The sequence below is a fragment of the Cupressus sempervirens genome, chromosome 3, assembly GCF_028749045.1.
Source record: "Cupressus sempervirens isolate cs-2001-9-10 chromosome 3, ASM2874904v1, whole genome shotgun sequence".
NCBI lineage: Eukaryota > Viridiplantae > Streptophyta > Pinopsida > Cupressales > Cupressaceae > Cupressus > Cupressus sempervirens.
The window spans coordinates 1,053,910,776-1,053,923,694 of NC_143120.1; the positions used below are offsets into that span (position 1 = coordinate 1,053,910,776).

Consider the following 12,919-nt stretch of genomic DNA (forward strand, 5'->3'; position numbering starts at 1 on the left):
TAGTTTGGTACAAATTGATATGCATGTGCATGTGCATGTATATGTATGTGTATACATGTGTATACATGTACATAGCTACATACATATCTTTTTGATGATGCTCATAAAGATTGTATCTTTCTTAAATACTTCATATGTTATATCATTATTAAATATTCAAGGTCCTTGCACTACAAATCACAAGTGGTAGAATATTTCTATAGAATGATGCAATACATGTATTTACATATGAAATATTGAAAGATTGAAGAATATAACTATTTAGATGTCTATATGCATAATTCTATATGCATAATTAATGTAAGAAAAACTATATAATTTTAGTATATATAAGCTCACTCAAATAAATATTTACAACTGAAAAATAACCATAAAAACTAATTTAAAAAAAAAGATATAATTGGTTGAAATAAGCATAGGTGAGTGCAATATATAGCCTACATGATAGAACGAACTTAAATCCTGATATTCACATCACAGAACGAACTTAATTTTTTAAGGAAAAAACTAATATTCTTAACCAAATTACCAACAAAATTGTCGGGAATTTTTTTTCCATCTAGACAAGAGCAGGTAGGCTCAGCGCCACAAACCGAATATCTTTACCAGAGAGGAAATAAGATGAAAAGAGGGTAATCACTTTATTGAAGGCAGCGGAACTCTACCCAGTTGCTGCCATTCTCCTGCTGCTCGAGTTGCCTTTTCAAAATGGCCGTGGCGGGGCATTCATTTGGTCTCTGCTATTCCAATTCCCCCGCCAGTCGCCTTCGTTCAACCAAAACAAATGCTGTGAGTCAATTGCAGCCTTTTTAAATTTTAATTGGTGACGATTATTTTCTATCTCAATTGTAAATTAGTTTATGAAGAAACTCCATTTACGATTTTATATTTTTGTTTTTGTATTTTGAACAGTGAAATGGTTAAATTTAATTTTCCACTTGCTTGAAAAACTGGCATAATTTTGAATACAAGTAGAGATACTGTAGACATCATTAATTTTCATTCGCAGTACTTTATTTCAGCTATATTTTAAAATCTGTCTAATTTGTTTAACTACGTCATTGTAAACATGTTCCCTCAAAATTCTCATGAGGCAACTGAAAAAATAAATTATGTCAAATTTAAACATAAAATTTCTTAAATTTACAAAATCTACCGAAATGCAGCGGTGAGATTGATGTTCCTTAGTGCCATACTTGTTAATAGAGCCTAGGTAACATTTTTTTTAATTGTAGAAGATTTAAACTCACCATCATTTAGGTGCCTATAATATAGTCATTGCCATTTGACCAAATGCCTTTTGACAGTAGGAAGTGTCAAGATCTCACTCTTCAGAGCCTATAGAGTTACTTATATCTTGCCAACTATGGCTGTTCCAATTTTGAATGAAATCCCTTAACCTTGACTAATTTTATTGTTTGACTAATTTTAGTAAAGAGTTATTTTCCGCAGCAAGTCAAATTGTGAAATTGATGTTGGGATTCAACTATGTAGTTCTTCGAGTCAAACTCATTGACCCATGTTTCATGAGTCGGGGTTCACAAGAATCCATCTCTCATGAGAATGGATGCACACTCGAGTTGGAGTATTACTGAGATTTGATCAAGGTGCAAGCCAACAATCTTAGAGGGCTTCCCATCAGATCGTACACAACAGTGCTCACCATGAGTTCAACATGTATTGTATCAGCCAAGACCGCTTTGTAATGGACACACTATAATTGCCCAAAAATTGAACCAAATGCTGATAGGAATTTAGTCAAATAATTTGCATCCAACTCTTAATTTCTCCGTTAAATGTTTAAACCCTTTTATGGCTCCGGAAATAAATGTTTGTTTGTTTGTAATGTCCCCTCTTTAATTCGACATGGCATTAATCATGGATTTGCCTATTCCAGACTCTCGTAGGCAAATAGTGTGGAGAGGGAGTCAATTTTGCGGATCAGATGGTCGTATCTTGCTCTTGAAGAAGTGTTAAGAAGTTATATTTCATTATTATGTTATAATTATAAGTTGAGCTGCACTTTTTATTTTATAAAATTACTTTATTATAAAAAGTGCATTATAAGATTTTATAAAGGGAGTTTCTAGAAGTTCTAGAAAAAGTGCATTATAATGAGATTTAATAAAGGATGTTTCTAGAAGTTCTAGCAACTTCTTAGAAAAGTGAATAAATAGGGGGCTAGGCCTCTCATTTGGGGACGGGGGAATATGATAAGTCAATTACATCTTCTATGAGCATTTGTGGAGCTTGATGGTCTGCAAATATTCGACATAATCCTTGAGAACGATACCTCTCAAGAGATTGCATAACTGAGGGAGTGAAAGACCTTCTGAAGGGTTGCACATTGGAAGTGGTGCTCTGCCATTTCATGTTGAGCTTCATGGTGATTTCAGATTAGGGTTGGAAGTGAACATTTAGGGAGTCATTTCAGAGAGAAGATTTCACTATACTTGTAGAAGGACTGTTGCAAAGAGAGGGGCGGATTACACATACAATTCTGATACAAAACTGGCTATTCTAGAAGATCAGATCGGGAGCGAACTTGGAGACATAAACCCCTCATTTTCGATTTGGAATTCAACTACCAAATTTCCTTGAATTTAAAAGACCTGGGCGACTCAATTTCAGCAAGAATCGGCATACATTTGGCAGGGAATTAATTCATATTAAAATCGTACAGCAGCCGTACAGGCAGTCCGTACAGTCACTGGTTTTGGACAGAATAAAAGTCGCAGGCTTCCAGTGGGATCTCCAGCACGTGAACATAAATTAATAACAATTTCCAGGTTCTTCTAATCTGATTTAATTTGCCAAATCATTGATAAATTAGTAGCAAGGGTTGGCATTGCTATAACAGTCCATAATAATCAGTTGCTATCTGAACTTATCTTATGTAACAAGCATTGATTATCAATTTATATCATAAGTTTTTATCTGCTGAAGGAATTTTGGAAGTTGTATTTAGGCAATTGTTTTGAATATTCTATATTATTTCTTGAGTACGGAAACTAGTTGTATTGCCAAGTGTTTGATAGAATTCCTACTTCAGCCTTGGTAGTTTATTTGGTGTTTTTAGCAAGGATCTTTACAGTGGTATCAGAGCTAAAGACCTGCCATCCTGTGGAGTTCTTCTCGGGAATTTGGAACAGCTGGGAAAGTGTTTGACGAAATGTCAAAACACTAAAATCAGAGCATGCGACAAAGGCATTATAATTTCCGTAACACCAAAGCAAGACAAGATAGGACTTCAGATCTGCAGAGCGATCAGTCTAGTTCATCTATCCAGGTAGACATAGAATCCAGTCATACAGACACAGGAGAGGTATTCTTTGATCAAGACTACGACTACAATATGGATAGGGGCGGGAATGCCGGTCCAGATCAGCGAGAGGAAAGATTTTTACAGTTATTAGACACCTTGGCACAGGGACAGCGATTAGCAGAGCAGAGAGCACAGGAACAGAATCAGAGAATGGAGCTTATGATGCAGATGATGGCTCGTCAAATGGGGTTGAACGCTAACCTAGGGGAAGGAAATAATCAGAATGGTAACAATCGGAATGGGAATAATCAGGATGAGATACATAATAGAGGAGAACAAATGGGGAACAATTTCGGTCATGTACCCCAGCAAGCTAGGACAGTAAGTTCAAGGCCTATGATTCCCACGTTCCTCCCTAGAGCTCCAGAGCAGCCGGTACCAGAACCCCAAATCACTGACATACAGGATCAGTTGAGGAGAGATTGGGAAGCCGGAGGTCCAGATTTTACTGCTGCAATCACCTTTAGAGAATATATGGATGTGAGGATGAAGCATATGCCCCATGGACATGACAGGACTCAGAGCTATGGGCTACGGAAGAAAGTAGGGAAACTTCAATTACCATATTATGATGGCTCGGGGAAGTCTACAGCAAGAGCTTGGGTTCAAAAACTTGACACATACTTTCAATTGAACCCTATGTTTGAGGAAGAAGCTATTAAGTATGCAGCAATTCACCTGGATGGGTTAGCACACGAGTGGTGGCATCATGGTATGGTCACTATGGGTCATGCACACATTACCTCATATGTGGAGTTCACGGAGAGACTGATTGAACGATTTGATAAGAAGGATCCAGAACTCCATTTCAAGGAATTAGCTCAGCTTAAACAGTGGGGATCATTGGAAACATACATTTCAGAGTTTCAGAAACTTGCAGTGTTAGTAACAGATGTATCTGAACGAAGGCTATTGGTTTTATTTATGGATGGGTTAGTTGATCCGTTGAGAGGGTGGATTAAAGCTCTCAACCCTCCCACTTTGCAGGAAGCCATCAAGAAAGCTCGTGACATGGATTCCTCTTCAGCTTCTAAAAATAAATTTCAGGCAAAGAGTTTCCCTTCAGGAAGAGATAAGGACAGGAAACCCTTTCATAGAGAGGCACAGCTACCTAAGGAAGAAAGTAAGAAGCTGGACAAGGAGACACTTAATGACTTGCGTAGGAAGAAGCTATGCTTCTATTGCAAAGGACCGTATGAGTACGGCCATGACTGTCCTATGAGGCCAAAAGGGAAGGCCAACCGGGCAATGTGGGCTTATTACGAAGAATCAGATTCAGATGGTTCAGAACATCATGATGAGGATCCTGATGAAGCAGAGGGAGAGCAGGAGATAGACAGTGCAGGGCAAAGGCAGGAAACAGAGCTACATTTACAGGAATGACGACTGTCTAGTATCCAGAGAGAGGGATCTTTCAGACTTCGGGGAGTCTTGGCTGGATAGAAGGTTATTACATTGTTGGACACAGGTGCCACGCATAATTTCATTGATGCACGATTTGTAGAGAAGCGTGGACTCATTACTGAGGAGTTCGAAGGACTAAGAGTCAAGGTAGCTGATGGATACACTCTTCGTTGTGACAGGATGGTACGAGACCTACCTTTGCGCCTGAACAACTATGAGTTTAAGGCGGACTATCATGTGGTCAACATGGGTGACATGGACATAGTACTTGGAATGCAGTGGCTACATTCATTGAAGGTGGTTACCTTAAGATTAGAAGATATGGAGATACAATTTGAGGTGAATGGTAGAACTCATGTGCTTAAGGCTATCCGTAATGGTGATATCAGGACTATCTCATTTAGGCGGCTGGAGAGATTAACTAGGCATAATGATATAGAGTGGGCAGCAGTTTGTACTTTGATACCTACACAGGAGGAGCAACACAAGGCGGAATATCATCCTGATATTCAGAAATTGAGGATTAAGTACGAAAAGGTATTCAGTGAGATTCCACCAGGCAGGCCACCAGACAGAGGCATTGAGCATATTATTGAGCTGGAGGAAGGTGCTAAACCTATCATGATCACACCATATCGACATCCAAAGCGACTCAAGGATGAGATCGAAAGGACCATTGAGGAGTTGCTAGCTATGGGGCACATCCGACCAAGTAAGTCACCTTTTGCATCTTCTGTTGTTTTGGTAAAAAAGAAGGATGGAACGCTTCGGATGTGTATTGATTACAGGGCATTAAATAAGAGAACCATTAAGAACAGGTATCCTATTCCTCGCATTGATGAGTTGATAGATGAATTGCATGGGGCCTGTTATTTCACAAAAATTGATTTGAGATCAGGATATCACCAGATCAGAGTCCGTGAACAGGATATTGAGAAAACTGCTTTCAGATGTCATTGTGGGCACTTTGAGTTTGTAGTCATGCCTTTCGGCCTGACCAATGCACCTGCCACTTTCCAGTCCACTATGAACAGAGTTTTCCACCATCAGTTGAGGAAATTCGTGCTGGTGTTTTTTGATGACATTTTGATCTATAGCCGATCATGGCAGGAGCATCTAGAGCATTTGGAGACGGTGTTGAGCATTCTACAGAAGGAGTCCTTGTATGCAAAGGAGTCCAAATGTGACTTAGGGATGACCGAGCTATTATATTTGGGACACATCATTAGTGCAGATGAAGTGCGGATGGATCCTGAAAAGATTCGCGCCATTGTTGATTGGCCTCCACCAGAGAACCTTACACAGTTAAGGGGGTTCCTTGGTTTATGTGGTTTCTATCGCAGGTTTGTCAGTGGCTACTCACGACATGCAGCTCCCATGACAGATCTATTGCAAAAAGGGGAATTTGTGTGGACTCAGAAGGCACAGGACTGTTTTATGAGATTTAAGGAGATAATGACTACGTGCCCAGTTCTAGCACTACCTGATTTCACGAAACCATTTGAGCTTCAATGTGATGCATCTGGAGAGGGAGTAGGTGCTGTACTTATGCAGAATAAGCACCCCATAGCTTATGAGAGCAGGAAGCTCAGAGGACCCGAGCGATCATTCAGTATATATGATAAGGAGATGTTGGCTATCATGCATGCTTTGGCCAAATTCAGACAATATCTTGTGGGTAGCAAGTTTTGTATTAAAACTGATCATAACAGTCTGAGGCATTTCTTGGGACAGCGGGACCTGAATGATCGCCAACAAAAGTGGGTAAGTAAGTTGCAGGCATATGATTTTGACATCTCATATGTCAAGGGAACTCAGAATGTTGTTGCAGATGCTCTATCTCGAAGGCCACACCTCACCATTATGGTTCAGATATCAGAGGATTGGCGACCCTTGATTATAGCAGAGTATGCCAGGGATACATGGGCCTCCGATATAGTAGAGGGAACAGTGATTGATACTAGATACACACTTGTAGATGATTTGATCATTTACAAGAACAGGATTTACCTAGTCCCAGGATCGAAGGTTAAGCGACTGATCTTGAGAGCACTTCATGACTCACCGACAGCAGGCCATCCCGGGTACTTCAAGACTTACAGATCAGTTCGAGAGCGGTTCACTTGGAAAGGGCTGAAAGCTGATGTTTTGCAGTACGTTCGAGAGTGTCTTGTTTGCCAGCAAAACAAACAAGAACATACCTATCCGGCAGGGCTCTTACAGCCACTTCCGATCCCTGACAGGAAGTGGGAGTGCATATCCATGGACTTTATCACAGGTTTGCCCAAGGTACAAGGACGGGATTGTATTTATGTGGTGGTAGATAGATTAACGAAATATGCTCATTTCTTTCCTGTCACCACTACACACTCAGCAGCTCAGGTGGCAGAAGTTTTCTTTCGGGAGGTTTTCAGATTGCACGGATTGCCTCGGAACATTGTGAGTGACAGGGATAGCCGTTTCATGAGTCACTTTTGGCAGGAGGTATTCCGGTTATGTGGCACGGAGCTTACACCCAGCATTAGCTATCACCCACAAACCGATGGTCAGACAGAGATTGTGAACAAATGGGTGGAAGGGTATTTAAGAAATTATGTAGCAGCTCAGCAGCGAGCTTGGGTCAGATGGATATATCTCTGCGAATATTGTTACAATACTACATATCACATGACTATACAGATGACACCCTTCATGGCACTTTACGGTTATGAAGCACCTAGCTTCTTGGATTTGTTGTTGAGCGACAGCCGGGTACCCAGTGCAGGTGAATTATTACAGGAGAGTAAGGATATAGTTGCTACCCTCAAAGACAATATTGCAAGAGCTCAGAACCAGCAGAAGCAGTATGCAGACCAGAAGAGAACTGAGCGTAGTTTTGAGGTAGATGATATGGTTTACCTCATGTTGCAGCCATACAGGCAATCTACTCTTAAGAAGAGTGGTGCAGAGAAACTTAAGCCACGCTATTATGGACCATTCAGGATTATCAGGCGAGTTGGTGAAGTGGCTTATGAGTTGGAGCTTCCCGCAGATAGCAGAGTGCACAATGTGTTTCATGTGTCACGCCTCAAGAAGGCTTTGGGTCAGAATGTGGTGCCTTCTGCAGTATTACCTCCTTTAGATGATGAGGGAAAATTGATTTTAGTACCAGAGTCCATCCTGGAGAGCAGAGAAAAGCAGCTTCGCAGAAGAGTGATCAGAGAATACTTGGTTAAGTGGAAAGATCTACCTGTTGAGGATGCTACTTGGGAGGGGGAAGCTATTTTGCAGCACCTGGTGTTGAGATTGCTTGAGGTCAAGCAATTTCAGGAAGGGCGGGCTGTAATGTCCCCTCTTTAATTCGACATGGCATTAATCATGGATTTGCCTATTCCAGACTCTCGTAGGCAAATAGTGTGGAGAGGGAGTCAATTTTGCGGATCAGATGGTCGTATCTTGCTCTTGAAGAAGTGTTAAGAAGTTATATTTCATTATTATGTTATAATTATAAGTTGAGCTGCACTTTTTATTTTATAAAATTACTTTATTATAAAAAGTGCATTATAAGATTTTATAAAGGGAGTTTCTAGAAGTTCTAGAAAAAGTGCATTATAATGAGATTTAATAAAGGATGTTTCTAGAAGTTCTAGCAACTTCTTAGAAAAGTGAATAAATAGGGGGCTAGGCCTCTCATTTGGGGACGGGGGAATATGATAAGTCAATTACATCTTCTATGAGCATTTGTGGAGCTTGATGGTCTGCAAATATTCGACATAATCCTTGAGAACGATACCTCTCAAGAGATTGCATAACTGAGGGAGTGAAAGACCTTCTGAAGGGTTGCACATTGGAAGTGGTGCTCTGCCATTTCATGTTGAGCTTCATGGTGATTTCAGATTAGGGTTGGAAGTGAACATTTAGGGAGTCATTTCAGAGAGAAGATTTCACTATACTTGTAGAAGGACTGTTGCAAAGAGAGGGGCGGATTACACATACAATTCTGATACAAAACTGGCTATTCTAGAAGATCAGATCGGGAGCAAACTTGGAGACATAAACCCCTCATTTTCGATTTGGAATTCAACTACCAAATTTCCTTGAATTTAAAAGACCTGGGCGACTCAATTTCAGCAAGAATCGGCATACATTTGGCAGGGAATTAATTCATATTAAAATCGTACAGCAGCCGTACAGGTGCGGCCGTACCTGCAGTCCGTACAGTCACTGGTTTTGGACAGAATAAAAGTCGCAGGCTTCCAGTGGGATCTCCAGCACGTGAACATAAATTAATAACAATTTCCAGGTTCTTCTAATCTGATTTAATTTGCCAAATCATTGATAAATTAGTAGCAAGGGTTGGCATTGCTGTAACAGTCCATAATAATCAGTTGCTATCTGAACTTATCTTATGTAACAAGCATTGATTATCAATTTATATCATAAGTTTTTATCTGCTGAAGGAATTTTGGAAGTTGTATTTGGGCAATTGTTTTGAATATTCTATATTATTTCTTGAGTACGGAAACTAGTTGTATTGCCAAGTGTTTGACAGAATTCCTACTTCAGCCTTGGTAGTTTATTTGGTGTTTTTAGCAAGGATCTTTACATTGTTTTTATGTCTTTGCATAGATTTGAAACCGTATAACATGAACAAGAAGGAATTTATAATAATATGCAAACTGAATATTGAACTACTGCTGAAATAATATTAATTTTCAACAAATAAAATCAAATACATAGCAGACTTTTCAACTCACTAATCTTCAGACAATATTGTGATATAATTCAAGGTATATAACTTGGATCAAATGCAAATTAGAGTTATGTATTTCGCTGCTGTAGATACTAATTATGCCGTATATTGATAATGTTCTCTCACAGCGAATACACACAGTATATATAAAGAAACAAGGAGTCATGCCCATGTAGGGACATGAATCTGCTTGGTACAAGTACCATGTAGGGTCATGTACCACGTAGAGTCATGTCTCTACGTGGACATGGAAAGTCATCCTTATTAACACCGATTCAATCAGCATGATAACCCAATGATTGGGGGTCATAATAGGTCAACGTAATATGACTTTCGGTGGTTTATGATGCCATGATAACTAAATGGAGAAGAGCCCGATAATAGTAAAAGCATATTAAGAATTATATATATATATATGTATGTATAGACATATATACATATATCTATACATGTATGAAACCATTATAATGTAAAATCAAATAGATGTTTGCAATTTGTTATAAAAACATTGTAGGGTTTGCAAGATTGCACCTTGCAATTTATTCAAAAAACATGTAGAAACTAAAACATATTCAAGATTTATAAATGAAAACTAAAAAAAAGTTGACAAAAGAATGAAAAATACACTAACATACAAAAAAAAAATCAACACTTACCTCTTGCAAATGAGTTGAGTGTTGTTATTGGCTCCTTAAAGCTCCCAATGCAATCTTATGGCTTCCTCAAACTGATTTTGATTTCTTTGATGCTCTTCTTTCTTGCTGTTTGCAACCCTATGGTTTCTCTTTTCTCTTTTTCTCTCTCACTTTTCATCTCTTCTTCTCATACTAAACAATTAGAAGAGCCTTTAGGGTTATAAGAAAGAGGAAAGACAAAAGAAAAGATTAAAAAAGTGCTTATTTTTTAATGTTTTTAACTTGACCCTCTATGCTAGCTGCGACCTATTTCACGTGGAGATTCTTGGCGATTTCTAGCTATTGTTGGATGAATCGTGATTTTGGTGATTCAAGTGATTTTTGGCACAAAAATCGGTGAGCCGATTCATCGACTCACCATGAATTGCATGCCTTAAGTCAGACTACGAAATCGCGGCAATTCACATTACTCTGTAGTCAAGATCATTCTTATAGCATAGATCAAGACCGAACTTAGAGCCAAACTGGTACGCTTTCAACTAGCCTTTGAGTTAGTGTTGGTTTATTGGTATCACCATTTACAACTCTAGATAGAAGTGTAGTTTGAGGTTTCATTTTGCCTATTACTCGCTCCATGAGTAAGTGAATTCTTTCTTGAAATCTAAGAGGAAAGAATATTGGTAATACCCTTTCAAATTTCTCAACTTCTTGCTTATCTTGAGCTGATCTAAGGAATGGTGAGAAGGGGGAGCCTTCTCTTTAAGGTAGGAGAGATTCTGTCTCACACATTGTGGCTGGTCTGCCTATTTTGTGACTGGATTTTACTCAAAGTTGTTGGTTGCAAAATATCCACTCAACACGCCTGAATGAGGTTTTGTGTCAATTGATCCTCCCTGGTTACTTTGTCTTCATCCATGTCACTATAGTTTATCAGTACTTGCTGGTCGAAAGTATGACTCATTATGCCTCCATACTTTTACCTGTCACACTTCCAACTTCCAGGTTCGGCCTCTACACAATGACACGAGAAATGTTTTGTTTTAAAGGACCTGAAACCTTGTACAACGTATCATTGAAACAAGAGTAGAGAAGCTCAGACAACAGATAACCTCATAGCCAAAAGAGAATAGACAAAACAAGCCAAAAAACAAGAGGCCAGAATACAACTATGCATGAAAAGACAACAAATGAAAAGAAAAAAGACAACCCCATGACAACTACAGAGTCTTTAGAAGGTCCGCTGCTTGGTCTGCTAGGATGTTCATAATTTTTACAGATGCTTTCATGTCATCCAACTTTTTTGCTTCCGCACCTTCATTCTTCTTGGAATTAGCCCTTGTGCGCTTGCTCGGGTCTTGGTCCTCTTTTATAGCATTAATGTCTTGGCCTTTACTGTGTTCCATCTTGTTCAGCAGGGTGTTAAAGTTGTCAGCCACGATCTTCAATATAGTGCAGTTCTGATCTGCCAATTTCTTAACCATTTTCTCGAGGTCACCCACTCCAGTATCCAGACCATCCATCCTTTTTTGAAGATCTTTGCCTAGCTGATCTAAATTTCCGTTCTTGGCTTCAAGTGGTGGCACACGCTTCATCAAATTCTTCACCTCTTCCGCATTGCCTATAACCTCAGAGAGTATGTCAATGTGCTCACCTAGTGTTCTCTCCCCCTTTGCCGTCTTACTGAGCTGATCAAAATCCCTTGGTATGTCCTACATTTGCTGCTTCAGAGTGCCAATATCTGTAATGTCCCCTTTTTGACAGGCACCGGCTACTTATTTTATTTTAGCCTTTATTTTCCCTGGAGGCTAAAAAGGAAGAAATAAGGGGGAAAAAATATATTAAATTAATTACTTATAAGGTTACTAAACAATGAAATATTAAAAATTAACTTTATATTTAATTGATTTAATATTAAAGTGACTAACATAATAAAATATCAAAAAGTCACTTAAAAGAATAAAGTGCTGGATTCCTCTGGAAGCTTCATGGAGTTGCTTGTGAAATCTTTATAAGGAGCCTTTGGGGGGTCATTTTACACATCTTGAGTTGCATATTCATCTATTGTGCTGAGAGCCTTAGTGCTTGCATACTTGCCTGAGAGTTTGAAGACTCTAAGGTGCCAATTTCGGTTGTGAGATATCAACCCTAGTTGGGAGTGGAGGAATTGATATTCAACCAATTCATTTGTGATTAATTGGGAGATAATATTCAGTGATTTTTGTTCAGCCCGTGCATCTAATTTTTGACATCAGTTGGCAAGGAGAAAGGTTTCAGTTTTCGTAGCAGATCCGAAAAAACAGAGCCGAAAAAGCAGTCCGAAAAAGTAGATTCGAAAAAGCAGTGCGAAAAAGAAAAGCAAAAAAGCAAAGACGAAAAAGCAGTCCGAAAAAGAAGATCTGAAAAAGCAGTCCGAAAAAGCAAATCCGAAAAAAGAAAAGCCAAAAAGCATGTCATCTCAGCTACTTATTCCAGGTTCTTTTGGTATTTACATTTGGCAATTGTAGATGGATACATTTGACAAGTAATATATGTCTTTTTGTTACCAAAGTATTCAGTCATTGTGAACATTGAAGTATTGAAGGGAAATCAACTTAATTCAGCTGTTCAGTTTGTATGCCAGATGTTTGTAAAAACGTCTCATTGCATAGTCATAGGATGCATACCAAGTGTTTGTGAAAATACCTCTTGGCTGTAGGTGTGCATTTTACATCAGAATTTCATGTACTTGCATTTGAAAAATAATAAAAAGAAGTTGCATATCACTTTGATTTCCAATTAGTTATTTTGCAATCATTTGTATTCATCAATATCATTGACATTCAA

At 38.8% G+C, this 12,919-nt stretch overlaps 1 protein-coding gene across 2 annotated transcripts in view; it reads left to right on the forward strand.

Annotated features, from left to right (window-relative positions):
• The first annotated feature begins 457 nt into the window (after positions 1-457).
• Positions 458-12,919, forward strand: part of LOC149570358 (acyl-CoA) — a 428,133-nt gene continuing 415,671 nt past the window's right edge. The window contains exon 1 of one of the 2 annotated variants that reach the window (XM_089823003.1): positions 458-789. In XM_089823003.1, coding sequence (XP_089679129.1) covers positions 709-789 — 81 coding nt within the window. In that variant the 5' untranslated portion in view covers positions 458-708. The remainder of the gene's footprint in view (positions 790-12,919) is intronic. The other variant, XM_089823004.1, reaches the window with a different exon arrangement.